General features: G+C 37.9%; 1 protein-coding gene across 1 annotated transcript in view; it reads left to right on the top strand.

The window, feature by feature from the left end:
- The window catches only part of ROR2 (receptor tyrosine kinase like orphan receptor 2), a 165983-nt gene that overhangs the window by 112219 nt on the left and 36781 nt on the right, over positions 1 to 16983 (top strand). Inside the window, exons 3-4 of the mRNA XM_030005620.1 lie at positions 11232 to 11519; positions 12592 to 12622. Coding sequence (XP_029861480.1) covers positions 11232 to 11519; positions 12592 to 12622 — 319 coding nt within the window. The remainder of the gene's footprint in view (positions 1 to 11231; positions 11520 to 12591; positions 12623 to 16983) is intronic.

Here is a 16983-nt window from a genome sequence, read left to right on the forward strand (position 1 = left end):
CTGTGCTTCACCTGGATGTTAGTTAGGTTTCTTATGTTGACTATGTTTACTAGAAGCTTTTTTTCATAATCTCCCATTAATTTCTATCCTTTAGTGGATAAAAAAAGACATGTTTATGTTTGCATATCTCTAACCACGTTCCTACTGATCATCAGTGTGGGACTGTCCCCCTCCCATTTGGGAGGAAGACTTGATGTACTCCTCTTGTCAACCCTTTTCCACTTCCTGAAGCTCCCAAGTTATTTTAGAGGTTTAAACTTTGTCCTCCATTATGGGAATAAATTTCAGTAACAGTCATTCCTGTCAGCAGCACTGTATACTACCGTTGTTTTATTCACTCCACACTCACAAACCCACTACTTTTGATGGGAAAAGGTCCATGTTTAATCTTTGCATCTGATGGGCTTGTTTGCTTGGCAAGTTGGTCCCACTTTACTCTTCTGTTATGTCTGAGCTTTTAAGGGTGCAGACATAAAAGAAAGTGTTTTTTCATGTGACATTACTTGGTTAAATTCTTGCTGAGAAAGGAGCTACAGTTATTTCCTTTTTTTGCAGGGCCACAGGCAATACCTGTCTGAGGAAGTAATTAATCACATCTCAAACATTTCTACATCATAAGGATTTTGTATTTCCTTCAGAAAAAAAGAGGCTCTTGTTCTTGTATGACTCATTGGTATAGAATCAGTTGTTAGTTTCCAGCATGCCTGGTCTGGAAATGGCCTCATTTTGCTCCCCTTTTATTTTTGTGGCTACAAAATTCTCCAAATAAGCAAAAATCCCTTGGTTGAAATTTTTTGTTTCTTTGGTTGGAATGTTAACCCATGTGTTTCTGTATCATAGTAAGGTATCAGTTTTTGTTTCAAAAAATCATTGGACAGTTCTGCTTCACAGTTTGTGCATACTATTGAGACCATTAGAAAGAGTCCTTCAGCTTTTTCCATCACATCGACCTCCTTTCCTTCCTTGAGAAATGTTTAGTTATTCTGATTTGTTTATGACCTCTATTTTTTCAGATTGTAGAATAGACGCAAAGCAGGCCAGAAAATAATAGTAAATAGGCTTTAATAATGCCCAAAGTTAAAGACACTTTAGAAGAACTAAGTGTAGTGGTCACCATCTCCTCTAAATCTTCCAGTAGTCCTGAAAAATGGTTCTGTCTCCAAAGATGTAACTAGGTTAAGCAAGGTATTATTAAGAACGTGCACTTTAGAAAAGTTGCAAGTCTCTTCCTACAAGTGAAGCTAGCCTTCTGATAGTTGACAGGATAGGACCATGACTCTTCCAGGGCTTCGAGGAGAATTTATCTTCCCCTGTTTCCTTTAAGTGAGCAGCACCTGAACCACCAGAAGAGCACTGCCTCTGAGCAATCTTTCACTGAAAACCAGAGCAGAGCAGTGAGCATTTCCTGTAGAAGAACTTAGGTCTGCTTTGGAATAAAAAAAAAAAAAAAAGTTTTGAACACAAATCTCCTCCCAGTCCAGTGGGTCTTTGCAAAGGTGTCGTGGTTTAACCCCAGCCAGCAACTAAGCACCACGCAGCCGCTCACTCACTCCCTGCCCCCCCCCCCAGTAAGATGGGGGAGAAAATCGGGAAAAAGAAGCAAAACCTGCGGGTTGAGATAAGAACGGTTTAATAGAACAGAAAAGAAGAAACTAATAATGATAATGATAACACTAATAAAATGACAACAGCAATAATGAAAGGATTGGAATGTACAAATGATGCGCAGTGCAATTGCTCACAACCTGCCGACCAACGGCCAGCTAGTCCCTGAGCTGCGATTCCCCACCCCCACTTCCCAGTTTATATACTAGATGTGACATCCCATGGTATGGAATACCCTGTTGGCCAGTTTGGGTCAGCTGCCCTGGCTGTGTCCTGTGCCAACTTCTTGTGCCCCTCCAGCTTTCTTGCTGGCTGGGCATCAGAAGCTGAAAAATCCTTGACTTAGTATAAACACTACTTAGCAACAACTGAAAACATCAGTGTTATCAACATTCTTCACATACTGAACTCAAAACATAGCACCGTACCAGCTACTAGGAAGACAGTTAACTCTATCCCAGCTGAAACTAGGACAAAAGGTGATCCTTTCCCCCATCTCAATTTCAGGCGAGCGCCTCTCGGTGTCTTTCTGTTTTGCAACAAACACTCTCTGGTTCCTAAAAAGTCTCTTTCCCCTGCCCAAGAGGCAGAACAATGTCAGCTCCATGCTCCTCTCTGGAAATACCCAGGCTCGCTGCCTGCTTAGTTTTGTGCTGCTCTCTGCCCACCTTCCTGCACTTGGCCAGCTTTTCCTGCCAGTGATGCTGGGGAAGGAGGTCATGGTGAGGAAGGAGCAAAGTTCCCTCTCTCTCTTTCTCACTGCAGCAGAGGGTCAGCCAAGACAAGGCCAACAAGGAGCTTTTATTTCTGAAGCCCAGAGTAGAAAAAGAACATATCTGTTAATCACAAATAAATGCAGTTGTGGCACAAGCCAAAACCAAGTTTTTCTGTGGTGATGATCACTGCTGGTGTATCATCACGGAGGGCCTCCCTGCTTGTAATTTTGTGCTTTTAAGACTGGGGAAGGTGTTAAAGGGTAAAATACAAACTCTTCATGCCTAAGTGAGCTGCCAGTAAAATCTTACATAATAAATAATGTCTTGTGGTGGGAATGTTAGAGCAATACACTTTAACAGTTAAAAAAATGCATGAGTGAGGGCAACCTGCAATAGCTGAAACACTGAGTGAGTTGGGTTGCTCCAGGAAACATGATGCCTCAAGCCTCTGACTTAACTGTGGTTTCTGCACAAGTCTGTCTGGGAACTTATTCTGGTTCAAGAGGTACCTATATGATAAATCCAAGTTATGACTGGACTGTCCTGGTTGCTTTGACTTGACATAAGGTAACCTGTCAGGAATCATTCATATGTATTCTAAAAGTGGTAGCTTTTTATCTATATGACTGGTGACCCAAAGAACAGTCCACATCCTAACTGCACTGTTATGTCCCCCAAAGATCTGCTTCTAAATGGGCAGTAGCGTAGGACAGGTGGTACCTGCCTCTCCACAGTCTCATCTGGGAGTTCAGAAAACAGGAAAATAAAACCATTCCACCCCATAGAATTAGTTTCCTGGGCTAGGTAAGATCTTCAGTCCTTCAAGTATGAGAAAACACTGCTCAAAAATAGGTTTCCTTCTGTTAATAAGCGAGCTTAAGCGTGCTGATTTCGGTGTTGGGGACAATGTGCACATTGTGGCAGTATTTCAGTGCTAATTCGCCATCATTCCTGAATTGGCTATAATCTGTTCTGAAGTCCATTTCAAGTGTATGTGATCCAAATCGCTTTATTTTACATGCTTCTGGGTGCATTTTTTTGCATTGAGATCACAAATAGTATGGAAGATGGGGTGCAAATAATGGGATTAAATTAGGCTGTAAAGGTATCAGTTCATCTGGAAATACTATGTGGCAGTATATAACAGGGTAGTTTCCTTAACTGCTCATGTGTATTTTGGGAGAGCTGCCAACACCCCTTCCATTTCCTAACCTGTGTCTAATATGTTGAGAGTTGCTCATCTTCATACTGCAGTTAAATAAAGCAGAAGGGTGAAAAATTGGGAAGACTGCTTTGTATTTAGGAAAATGATCTGTGCAAGAAATCATGAGTCTTAGACTTCTATCTCCCCTCCTTATTAGGATGGTGTTTCTTGGTATATTTCCAGTCCTAATTTACTTGTGGAAAGAGTCACTTTATTGGACTCCCACCACTCACTAAGGTGTGATGGTGTGATCCACATCACCTAAATTCTTGTATTTACAGCAGTGTTGCTATACACACCTCTAGAAAGAAAGGCTTTGAATTTCAGCAACTTTCATGTTTGTTTTCTCTTACGATAGTGTTCAGTTCTTTTATAAGCCCAGAACACTCTGCAGCTCTTTGATATTATTTATAGATTACCTGTCAATTCTATGAACACTTTATACTTATTACTATATTCATAACACAGTAAATTTGGGAACACTGTTGTCTTCCTCAAGTCATTCTTTGTTAATAATCAGCCATTCCATAAGCTAAAGTATGCTTCCTAGGTGAAAAATTATGTCTTACTATAGAAAATTATGAATTTGCTTCTATTGGAAGTATCATTAGATTAATTACTCAAAGTGTTTTCCCCAAAACATCTTTTGATTGGATATAAGATTAAGATATAGTCTTAAAATGCCATTGCAGAAGCTTGTCATTTGAAAGAGTTGTGGTGAGAGAGACTATGTTCTTGTATTTATATCTAACAAAATGAACAAAGAGTTATTTGAAGACAAAAATGAAAAAGGGTGGGGAGGGAGAAAAAAAGAAAAAGCAAGGGGCTGAGGGAAAAAGAATCCCACGTTGCTTTTTAAACAAATCATAACATACATATTTCTAGTGGTTTTGAACATCGGAAAGTTTTATGCCATGAATCTGAAGATGTTCTAAATTGTATGCAGTTATGCAGACAAAAAGTATTTGCTATTTTTTTAAACAGCTGATTTTAAATTTTGAGTGCCTAAAGACAACATTGCTATGAGTTGTGATGTGTTCTGCAATACCAAACAGATGGGTTTATGGGCTTTTTTGACTGCTGAATCTAAAGTTATTTAAATACTTATGTATGTCTTACCAAGAAATATGTACTCTAAAAAGTGATAAAATATATTTGCAATTATTATTACTTGTTCTGGAGAGATTGTTTTATCTTAGGTATCTAGCAATTTATGACCCAAATTTTCCTTTCTTTTTCTCAGAAATTGGACATTCAGTGTTTGTTTCCATTATGCAATGCAGAAAGAAAAGGGAACCAAATGTTCCACAAAAATGGATGTTTGTCTCCTTATCTCGTATCCTCATTATCTCAGGAACACAGAAAGATGTGAAACTCAGTATAGTGTCATACATATTACCACTTAATTCATGTGTGAATTTGGGAAGCCACTTAAACTCTCCTTGCCTTAGTTTCTGTATTTGGGAAATAAGGTTGATGTTATCTTCCCATCTCAGGAAACTTCAATATTCATAAATGATTTAGACGTTCTGAGATTAAAGAGTTGCAAATTTGTAGTAATTGCTATTCATGGAGGCCATCACAAAGCTGGTCTGAAAACTATGAATGCATAAATATTTTAAAAATCATATAAGGAAAAAGGAGCAACAACAATAAAAAATGAATAGAAACCAAAACTTGAATTGAAAACAGGTAAGCCAGAATTAACTTGATCTAAAGTAACTAAAGATGTTTAATTTTTTTTTTTTTTTAGAATGAACTTCAAAATCACAGCTAAGATCTTAAATAACAGAAGCAGAGCAATCATTTTCTATTGTGTTTATGCCAAGAATAGCACATACAGTTTGAGCCAATAACTTGGATGTCTAAGTGCCAGAATAATATAAATAAAACTAAGAAAAATAATATGCATGTGAGGTCTCAGTGATAGTTGCACCCTTTATATTTTTAGCTTAGTATCTATTCTTGTGCATATCTTGACAATGATTTGACACATGCAGGAAAAGTTTAGTTTTATATTCTTGCCAAAACTCGCAAAATAGACCTGTCATCTTAATTTTGAGTTGCCGTGGGATTCTGTTTGATATATCAAATTTATTCCATTTAAAAATATGAAGTACTGGCAACATAACAAAGGCATTTCAAAATATGGAGGAGTTTTGCCAGAATTCAGGTCAGTCATTTCCCTAAGCTACTTTATTCATAGGGTACATAGAGTATGATAGTATAACACAATATATAGTTTAACTTGAATTATCCCCTCATAGCTTCTTGACAGAACAGTTTTTACTCTGTTCAAGCAAAATAAATATTAATATTGGTTGTATACTATGTTAGAAACCATAATAAAAAAGAAATTTAATTTAGAGCATCTTTGCCTACAGCAAATGCAGAAATAGCCATCAGATAGCTTTTCCTTTTGGAGTACTTCAAGCCAAGCCAAAGACCACTGAAGGCAAAGGAAGCATTTCCCTTCATTTCAATGACCCTTGCAACAAAGCCAGAGTATCGAAAATAGTATATAACAATAGTATCTGTGTAGCACAGAAAATTGCTGTCCATTATACTCAGATTTTTAAAAAATCCTATTTGATATCCATATCCCAAATGAAATATAATTGTTTATAATATGACATTTACAGATTTAGTAATGCTGTTTATACATAGCAAGCCCAAAATATTTTATAGAGACTTTTTGTTCTTTGTTTCAAAGGTATGTCAGTATTAAAACAGATTAATAAATCTGTTCAAGTTTTAAAAAATTCTAGATGACTGATGCATAACACAAAATATAAGACACAAGTTAAATACAAGTTCTAGTGCCCTCACATTTCATTTTTCTCCATACCTGTCCAAAGGAATATTTATTAAGAGAGAAAGAGAACTATATTGGAAAAAAAAAATTGCTTTGCACATTGTTGAGGTCCCAATTTATCCTGGGAAACAGTTTGTTTTTTCCCCAAACCACTGCATCAAACTGGCATCTACACAGTGTTTGTGGTGTGACATGCATCACAAAAAGTAACTGCTGATTATCACCACAGAAATCAAATAAGGAAAACATTCTTAAGAACATGGTTGGTTAAATTCTCCACTTTGTTTGAAAGATTTGCAATTATGGGTTATCTAAAGTGGATACCAAAAAACAGAGCAGTACAACAAATGACTGCCTGCTCTGTCATATATTACTTCAGATTCAGTTAAGTGTATAAACACCAGCCTTCAGCATCATTTCTCAAAGAGGAAATGAAACTAACAGAGAGTGCGTACTTCAGGATACAGACAGAGGCAGTGGATAGGCAGTGAGTTGCCCTACTGCTCCTAAACTGCTCTGCAGAACCTTGAAGAAAACACAAGTGCTTCAAAGTTCAGTAGGCTAAAGGATTTATTACTTGATTTGTAATAAGAGGGTAATGTAAAACACTGCAGAAAATGCCTGTAAAATTGGCAGGAGAAATAATGAACTAAAGCCAAATTCTGACCTGCAGGAAATGGATTCAGTTACACTGACTTCAGGGGAAGTGTATCTAATCACACTGGGTCTGAATTCATCCATAAATCTTTGGCATTGCTTTTGGTGGTAATAGTTTTTTTCTAGTTATTAATAGGATCTGATTCATAAATTCATATGAAATATTTTGGATTGCTTAAAAGCTATGGACCAGATTACTTCCAACAGTAACTCTGGTTTAATTGGTAAAAGAGAAAGGTCTAACGTGGATTTAATTTTGAGTTCATTACATTTGTTGGTCCTAATAAGTGAATTTAGTATCTGCTTTCATCCAAATTTGTTTGAATGTAATATCCATGTGAAGTGAATATCCAACCCCAAGTGAAGACTCAACCCAGCTCCAGAAAAGTGAAATAGTGGTAAGAGTTTGAGAAAGCTATAAGCTGACCAATGGCACAAGGACAATGTAGACCTTTCATATACTTCTGTGGGAAGGACAAAAAGTATGTTGAAGAGGTAGAAGAACCATACTCTCTGGCTGTCAACTTAGAGCACTTGAATTGGCCCCACCTTTACAGAAAGCATCTTTTCCACCTCTTTCACTGCTTAGGAGTTAGGAGCATCTCTGAGCCAGATGATTGTACCTCTGTGCTGGCTCCATGCTTGAAGTGGCCCAACTTCTTCTCAAAAAAGACCTTAAACCATCTATTTTGCCTACTTTGTGTGAGCACATTCAGGCTGCCCCCGTGATTGCTGAATCATAGACCCTTAGAACAGCCCAGGTTGGGAGGGACCTCAAAAGATCATCTGGTCCAACCTTTTTTGGTAAAGGGAGCCTTGACAAGATCATCTAGCACCCCGTCTAATCACACCTTGAAAGCCTCCAGGGATGAGGACTCTGCCACATCTCTGGGGAAGTCGTTTTCCAGTGAAGACTGTTCTTACTGCAAAAGATTTCTCTCTTTTATTGAGATGAAACCTCTCCTGATGCAAGTTGTACCTGTTACCCCTTGTCTACTCCATGTGGCTCCTTGTGAAGAGAGTCTCCGTCTTCTTCTTGGATGCCTTTTAAGTACCGGAAAACTGTGATGAGGTCCCCCCTGAGCCTTCTCTTCTCCAGGGAGAAGAGACCTAACTCTTTCAAGTCTTTCCTCATACAGCAGGTTTCTCCAGCCTTTTGGTTGTCTTTGTGGCCCTCCTTTGGACACTCTTGTCTTTCTGGTTTATTTTTGAATTTTTGGGACCAGAACTGGACACAATACTCCAGATGTGGCCTTACAAGCACTGAGTAGATTGGGATGATCACGTCTCTCTCTCTGCTAGTAATGCCCCTGTGGATGCAGCCCAGGATCTGATTCACCTTCCTTGCTGCAGCAGTGCTCTGCTGACTCATGTTGAGCTTGTTGTCCACCAGGACCTCTAGCTCCCTTTCAGCAAGGCTGCCCCCCAGCCACACAGATCCTAGCCTGTACTGGTCTCTTTGGTTATTCTGATCAAGAGTGCAGGCCTTTGTATGTGTCCATGTTAAACTCCATGGAGTTCTTGCTTGCCCCCTCTTTCAGCCTGTCCACGTCTCTCTTTAAGATGACTGTCCCTTCTGCCCACATCATCACCCAGTTTAGTCTCATTAGCAAACTTGGTGAGAGTGCTTTCAATCTCATCTTCCAAGACATTTGTGAAGATGTTGGAACAGTGTGGGGCCCACTATCGATCCCTGGAGGACCCCACTTGTGGCAGGCTGCCAGTGTGAATTAAAGCCATTGATCACCACCTTGTGAGTGTGGCCTGTGAGCCAATTTCCTACCCGTCTTGGAGACCACGCATCCAATCTGTGTCTTGCCAGAACTGTTCCTTGAGTTGGTGCTTTCATGGCCCTACATTGTGGTTCCACTCCACTTCCACCCAACAGCTCAACACTGTTACCATGACCAGATGTCCTTGCACTTCTTCAATGCCCCAGCTGTTTTGCTAGAATTAGAAGAATTTTTCAGCTTTTCCACTTTTCCACCTCTTTTCATAAATTGATTATTCTGACTCGAGTGGTATGACTGAGTATGAAAACTCTTTTTTGAACATATTTAAAATAAATGCAAACTTCCTTCTTCTCTTCCTGAATGTATACTCTACCTTGAGGGTGTTAATGAGAATAAACTACATACAGATTATGAAAAAGTGGCAAAATAAGTTGTGGTACTCCCTAAATAATGAGCTAAGAGTGAAATAGCCATGGATATTCCTTTTATAACTTGTGGGAAGATTGATCATGCTTTTTTCCTTGCTGCTGGAAATGTTTACATGTGTAAAATGTTGGCTTAAGTAATAGTTTTAATCAATTGCTTCTATTCCCTATATCAACAAGGTAATTTGCTGTTTTTCTGTTCCCTGCCAGAATATCATCCTAGCAATTCTAATTCTGCAGCCATGAAATGTAGCTGGAAACCACAACAAATGATATTGTTGTGGCATGACATTGCAGAAAGCATTCATGTAGTTTTTCTCCCATTTTTTAATCAGGTATTTGAAAAGAATTATTTTTTGTGTTCTGTCAGAATGTTTCAAAGTGTACTAAAGATTTGTAGGCCAACAATAGAGCAAACTAATGTAAAATTACATACAGGAAAAGGATGACAAAATAATTTTCCTGTAGGTTTGCAATGTCATGTGGAGATTATATATGTTTGGCTTTACCCCATTTTCTATTTAGCGATATACTAAATTCACACTTGCCTATATTGTATTTTCATATTATTTGTTAAAGCAGGATTTCTTTTGAACGGCCAGTGGTAAGGAACAATGTAATACTCCGGAAAACCCAGTTTTTCAGCAAAATCTGGCTTTGCAAATTCATTATATTCTGATGTTTCTACTGCTCCCCTTTCCAGTGCCATATCTAGCCATTACAGAGGAACTGATTTTCATGGTCATGTCAAACATAAATCAAAGCAGAGCATCAATTTTCTTAAGGTATTTCAGCAATTAGACTGCAAATGTTGACCATTGCATTACTGGTGTTAGATTCCTGCACAGTAACACACTATTTCCTAATTAAACAACTGCAAAAGAATCTAACTGATAAGAAATGGCACATGTGGACATCCATCAAAGTTATTTGATATTTGGATCCTGCTGACAGAAAAATGTAATGTATTATGAAGTATTCCTGATGCTTTATGTCTAGATGGTATAAATTCATCAAAACAAACAGGAGTGTGACAGCTACATACTTTTCTTACTTCTTTTGACAATCACATTATTATTTCAGTGGAATTACATGCTTTCAAGCTTTCAACATGCAATGTGTGTCAGTTGCAGGACTCCTAACGCCAAATTACATTTAAAAATAATAACCTACAGAAGGTTTGATTGTCAAGTTTTTGCAGTGTTCTTCCATCAATTATTTCTTTTTTTTATCACTTGAGATCACCAATACAGCATATGTACTTTTTGACAAGCCCTTTGCTTTCAACAAACCACAAAATAGTGCTTTTAGTTTCCATTTATAAAATTAAACCCATGAAACCTGATTATTCAATATCCATACAGACCTTTCTTTGTCCAATTTAGCACTATTTTAGGACTTGATGTAAAAAATGGCAGCCTATAAACAATTTAGGAGTGCCCTCTGTATCACAGGTTACTTCTGCAATTGAGATATCCTTTCTTTAAATTGAATGTGAGACTTACCATCTTTAAAATTCAATTGTAAGATAAATATATCCAAATCAGACTCATCTTAAGATTTTCTTGTCAGGTGAGTATCTAGCAAGTCAATTAATATCTAAAAGTAACTTTTCCAGTTTTAGTTATTTTTAAGACAAATATATGACCATGTAAGAAGATTAAGTGGTAAAATTAGAATGATATTCTAGTACGGTTGCAACTGGGATTATTCTTTTATGGAATAAGGGTGTATTCCTCCGTTATAGCACTAACCATTTCCCAAAAGATGCAGAAAAAGTCATTATTCCTTCAGAATAGGTGTCCACAAAGGGAGTTAGGATGTAATGGTATTAATTCACGCTTGGCTTTCTGATGTGCACACCTACTTGCAGACAAACCTGAAGTCAATCATGAAAGACAAATTAGAGCGTGATGCTATAGTGTCCCTAGGACAGTGAATTGCATTTTTTTTAAGTATATCCTTGAAAGAAAACTGAAACCGTTTCCAAGATCCTCTCTTAAAAATGTGCCTTTGGGCAGTCTTTTATCACAACCCAAGTGAAATTTGATCTTTTCTGACCTTTTACCCTCTTAGGTTACTTCCTGACCTTCTTGGAACCAGTAAACAATATCACTGTAGTCCAGGGGCAAACAGCAATCCTCCACTGCAAGGTAGCAGGAAATCCATCTCCGAATGTCAGATGGCTAAAAAATGATGCTCCAGTGGTTCAGGAGCCAAGACGGATCATCATCAGAAAAACAGATTATGGTTCACGTCTGAGAATCCAGGATCTGGATACCACGGACACGGGATACTACCAGTGCGTGGCTTCGAACGGGATGAAGACAATAACTGCAACAGGAGTGTTGTTTGTAAGGCTCGGTGAGTTCCTGGCTTTTGTAATTACTCAGACTGCTTTATAGACTAGGTGTTAGTTTCCACAATAGCCTAATGAGAAATGAATTTGATGTTTTGAGAAGAATTCTCAACATGAAAGGAAATAAATAAAGCCCTTGCCTGGGGCCTCTCCCCCAGCACAAAACTTTTTGGTTGAACTTGATACCCATTTACTGGTAATAAAAGAAAGTAAATACAGATGGAAAGGTCTGTAAATATGTAGTGAAGAAAAAATTTTAAAGAAGTGCCAGTGTAAAGTACAAAAAGGTAACATTTCATTGCCTGGAGCTTTCACTCTACTGCTGAACTCTGTCAGTAAAAAAAACTGAAGAGAAGAATGAGAAGCAGTTTTGTATGTGATGTTCATAGTGCTGGGCCCATCCTTGTAAAATACCACATCTGTACTGCTATGTGAAGCCTGGCCTCAAATTCTGCCCTTTGACAGCTGAAAGTACACCACACCTTTCAAGAAGTACTTATATTGCATTTTGGAGACTTAACCATCCAGCCTGGAAGGCAAGCTTTTATTTAGTTCGCTTCTAAAGCAATGGGGAAGAAAATTCTAGAGACATTTTCCTAAAATTTCTTCTAATTTTGTAATGAAAATAGCTTAACTCCACAGTTTAGTTTGTAGTGATTCATTAAGTGCTGGGTATTGGACCTTGTTCCTGCTGTGACAAAGGTTAAGAGCATGCCCTTGTCATACCATAAACTCTGATAGTAAGGCTCAGGTGGGGCTTATTAAGAGGTAAGTGATGTGTCAAGATAACACATTATCTTTTTAACAGCCTGTGTTTTTATGGTGGGAGATATTTTCTAACAAAAATTAAGTCCACTCAAATTGCTGCCTGAGCAGACAGAAGATTCATGTGATTTTTATTAGTGGCTTTGAAAATAGCAATATATAATTACGTGCAGGAACGCAGAAGGTTTTGTTTGAATCTTGAGACAAACCTCCCTTAAAGACACAGTTTCCTTTAGATTGCTATTGACTTTTTTTATGCTGTTGTCCTTGAGCCAAACTTGCCAGCAATGTTTGTTTGTTTTATGCTTACAGGTCCAACAAACAGCCCAAATCACAATCTTCAGTAAGTACTTTTTGGAAAATTACTTAATGTACTCTGACCAATTTTATTCTCTAAGAATTTAGTTCATAAACTCAGTAAACTTTGCCTGCAACCACAGCGTGCTTGCTAAAAATACCTAATTTGATTGAAAACTCACAGAATGGATGAAGCTTTTTCGGACAGGATAGCATTGTATTACAGTGGGTTTTGGTTTGATAGCATTTTCTTGAGCAACTTCTGCTTGCTTATTTCATATTTTGGACAAGCAAAATACCACAAAGTCATGATGTTTGAACAGTATATGTTTACAGGGCAAGTATGGGCTGGAAGAGTGGTTAAAAATGAATGGGTAAAATGCTTAGGCTGCTGTTGTTTTTATATTAGTATAACTTGAAAAGTCAGATAAAACAAGACTAGAATCCTGTCTTTGAGTAGCTAGGTAAAACCTCTGTTTGTTAGTGTCACTTTGACTTCGGTGGTGATTTGGTGATTTTTTTGTTAGCTGCCTGGGCTCACTTGCTGATCCAATCATAAGGATGAAAATAGATCAGTTCTGTTTCATCATCGTTGCTTTATGTATTTTAATTTAAATACTGCGTATTGTGTAATTTCTTGAAATAGATTCTGCAATTGATCAATTAATGGAGTGAGGAATGCAGTCTGAGACCTTTTTATATGTTAATGGCATAAAATTAGTTTGGTGATGGACTAATTAAAAATAAGAGTAAAAGCAAATTTGTAAAGACGCATAGATGCTTTTAAGAAGTACATTATTGATCAGTGGTTGTGATCTCTGAACTCCCAATGGCTTGAGTGAAAACAGTTGAAATAACTGCAGCAGACTGACCACTAATCCATCCATCTTGCATGTACCTCAGTCAGTCATCTTACATATATAAAAATAATACCACATGGTGCACATTCTTCTATTTTATATGGACAGAAGGTATAAATGTATTTAAAGGATTTCAACATTATAGGGATTTAACAAGTTTTCATATTTTTCTTAAAATTGATTGCTAACTTTTGAAGATTAAAAACAGCTGTTCATGACAGAGTATGAAAAAATGTAATAATTTTTGTAACCACTGAAATCCTACTTCAGACCTTACAGCACTTTAGAAAACTGTTATGCACCAGTTCTACAAAGGAGAAAAATAGTGAGATACCAGGAAGCTGTCTGATCTTGTATGAGATCAGAAGGCAGAGACTGGTACAAGAGGCAGCAAAGTGAAATATGCATAGTGAACCACTGAACTGAAGTTCAAAGAACAGTTCTCAAAGGCAACTGAACAGCAGCAAGCTCTGAGCACAAGGTGAAAAGCTGGGAACCAAGTTTTACATTGATTCACTTTTTGTTATTGAGCAAATAATTAATCCAATTTCTTTTGGTTTCCCTAGTATTTCCCAAACTGTTCTCCTATACTGAGCATTAACTTATTAATATTTACAAATATCAACATAACTAAAAAAATTCCAATTTATAAAGTGAAAAAAAATTACTATGTGACACATATTTCTTAATTACATGCCCCCCAAAAGTGGAATTGAATTAAGGTTGCCAAGCCATCTTTCATTCTGGTTTTGCCTAGGTTTTGAATGCTTAACTAATCTATTTTTGCTGGATTTGAACTCTAAGTTAAAATAAAGAAAGAAAGAACAGGAAAAACAAAAAAAATCCTGTCATTTGGATTATGACGCCTTTAAATCAGTCTTGTACCAATAGTAGCAGTGGTGGACCTGGAAGCAATAGTGTGCCATCATTGTTGTGGACCTGCCATTAAATCTGAAGAGTACACTGCTGGTAGATTTTTTTTTTTTTTTTTTTTTAATAACCACTAGATTGAAGAGAAAGCTGAAACTTGAGAAAAACAAGCGCAGGTCAAAGGTCTAGTGAGAAGTCGTGCAGGACTTATCATATGAGGTCCAGGAGCTTTCAGGGATTACAGATCTTTGCGTCATTGCATGCCTGCTCCTGTTTCAATTTTTTTTGTCTTTCCTTCTTAACCAGGTTTTGCCCACCTTTCCAAAGTTCCTATCCTTCCTTTTGATACTGTCTTTCTTTTTTTCATCTTCTTATGCCTTACAATTGTTCCCATGTTCCTCTGCTCCATGCCTTCTGCCTAGTCCTTCAAATAAAATGCTGTAATTTGACAGTATTGTTTTTTACTTTCAGAAATGGGTTATGATTTTTTTACTGAATATTTTGTATAAAATTGTGCAGTTCGATTTGTAAGCCAGAAAAGAGAAAAGGGGGAAAAAGGTGAAAGAAATACCTAACTGCTTGGAAGGAGCCCACATGGAACAAAGGGGTCTTTCTGTTTGCTGGCTGCACAGCACAGTCTCATGTTGAGCCACTTGAGAGCTGTTTCTCCTGGCATTAATGCTTCCAAAAAGACACGCTTCAGTGGAAGCACTGAAACCTAAAACCATTGTAACTCGGTTTAAAACTATACCTAATGAATTGTTAAGGGATAAAAAACATTACCTATGTAGATACCATCTAGCAAGGTATTTTTATGCAGTCCATGTGTTCTGCTGTGGATTTCTACAAATTATCTACAATTACAGATTGCCAGAGATCAAATGTGCATTATGCAGTCAGACTTGCCAGTGCAAAAGAGCCCTGACCTTGAGGTAATGAAGTTGAGACGTTTCCATAAAAATCTGAAAGTAAAAATTTTCAGCCAAATACATAGTCTTAAACTGGTGTGGATTTTTTTGAGAGGGTGGAGAGGTCTTTATTTTCTGTGAAGGTCTGTATCTGTAAAAATTTCTAGGGATTTTTCTGTAGAAATGGAACAATACAGTTTATCCAAATTTATTTATTTATCAAAAGTATTACAATTATTGAAAGTATCAATAGCTAGTACAAATTAATTTACAAAGGAAATAAAATCAAAACACAGTCAGAAAACTAGTCTCTGACCACCAGCCCTTGCTGTCCAAGGGACTGTGCTACTAAAGGACTCCACTACTAGAGGACAAGCCAGCAGGTTGAACCCTTTTTCTCACTGCATAATGCTATTACCTTTTTTATCATTAATGTTATTAGCTTTTGCCCTTCTAAAGAGAGACATCCTGTCCGTTCAGAAAGGTACAAGTGTGTGGAAAAAAAATAAATGGGTAGCAAATACCGGAGAATGTTTTTTTAGCATGATTTAAAAGTAAGCAACGGATGTTAATCTCTTGGAGGGAAGAAGCAGTTGCCTTCCCTTCTAGAGGTATTGCTTTTACAAGATAACATCATTCTAAAAGGCTATGTGTTCTCTAGTCTAATGTATTTTTCTCTTGAATTGAATGGTTAGATTGAATTTTACCCATTGGGCAAATTCCTGTTTTGAAGCTCTCTAGATTTCTCATTAAGGCTGTGACTGTAGAGGTGACACCTTGAAGGGAACTTGGGATGGAAGATATCTGACAGTTTGTTAGCTCTAAGGGCTTCTGGAAAATCTGATGGGGCTTTAGCAGAAGTGAGGAAGACACAGCCAAGTACAGGCAGAAAGAAGTAGCTATAAACTCAGCCCTTGCCAAATATAGGTGAACAGAACTGGCTCTGTTGCCAGTGCTGCACTTTTCCTCGCATTACCTTTCTGCAGTCTGTTTAGGATGCCAGGAGGTGAACATCTCCTTCCAGAGCCCAGTGCAGGGGAATGGGGCTTTCTAAGAAACTTTGAGAAGTCCCTGTTTTATTGAACTCTGAGTAAGATCAGTTCTGAGTTTGCAGTCACTGATGCCTGTATGCTGCTGGACCCTTAGAAGGAGAAATAAGTGGGAAGAAACACCATCATCAAGTACAAATAGTCATTCCTTTGGGGAGGAATTTTTTAGGTATTAATCATTCAGAATAAATTTGCATGCTTTCATGCCTTACAGAGAAATTGTCTTCACAGCCAGGGATCAGATTAGGAAAGCTAAAGCTTTCCCTGTGATAGATTCCCTGATAGAATTAAGTCTGCCCAGGGACATCAAGGGCAACAAGAAAAACTTCTACAGGAATGTCGGTGATAAAAGGAAGACTAGGGAAAATGTGGGCCCCCTCCGGAAGGAAGTGGGAAGATCAGGTTCAAGACCATCTAAACAACTTGAAGCTGCACAAGTCCATGGGACCTGATGAGATGCATCCACAGGTCCCGAGGGAACTGGCAGGTGAAGTGGCTAAGCCACTATCCATCATATTTGAAAAGTTGTGGCAGTCTGGGGAAGTTCCCGCTGACAGGAAAAGGGGAAACATAAACCCCATTTTTCGAAAGGGAAAAAAGGAAGACCTGGGGAACTACAGGCCAGCCAGTCTCACCTCTGTGCCCAGCAAGATCACGGGGCAGATCCTCCTGGAAACTATGCTAAGGCACATGGAAAATAAGGAGGTGACTGGTGACAGC

The sequence above is a fragment of the Aquila chrysaetos genome, chromosome Z (genome assembly GCF_900496995.4).
Source record: "Aquila chrysaetos chrysaetos chromosome Z, bAquChr1.4, whole genome shotgun sequence".
Taxonomy (NCBI): domain Eukaryota; kingdom Metazoa; phylum Chordata; class Aves; order Accipitriformes; family Accipitridae; genus Aquila; species Aquila chrysaetos.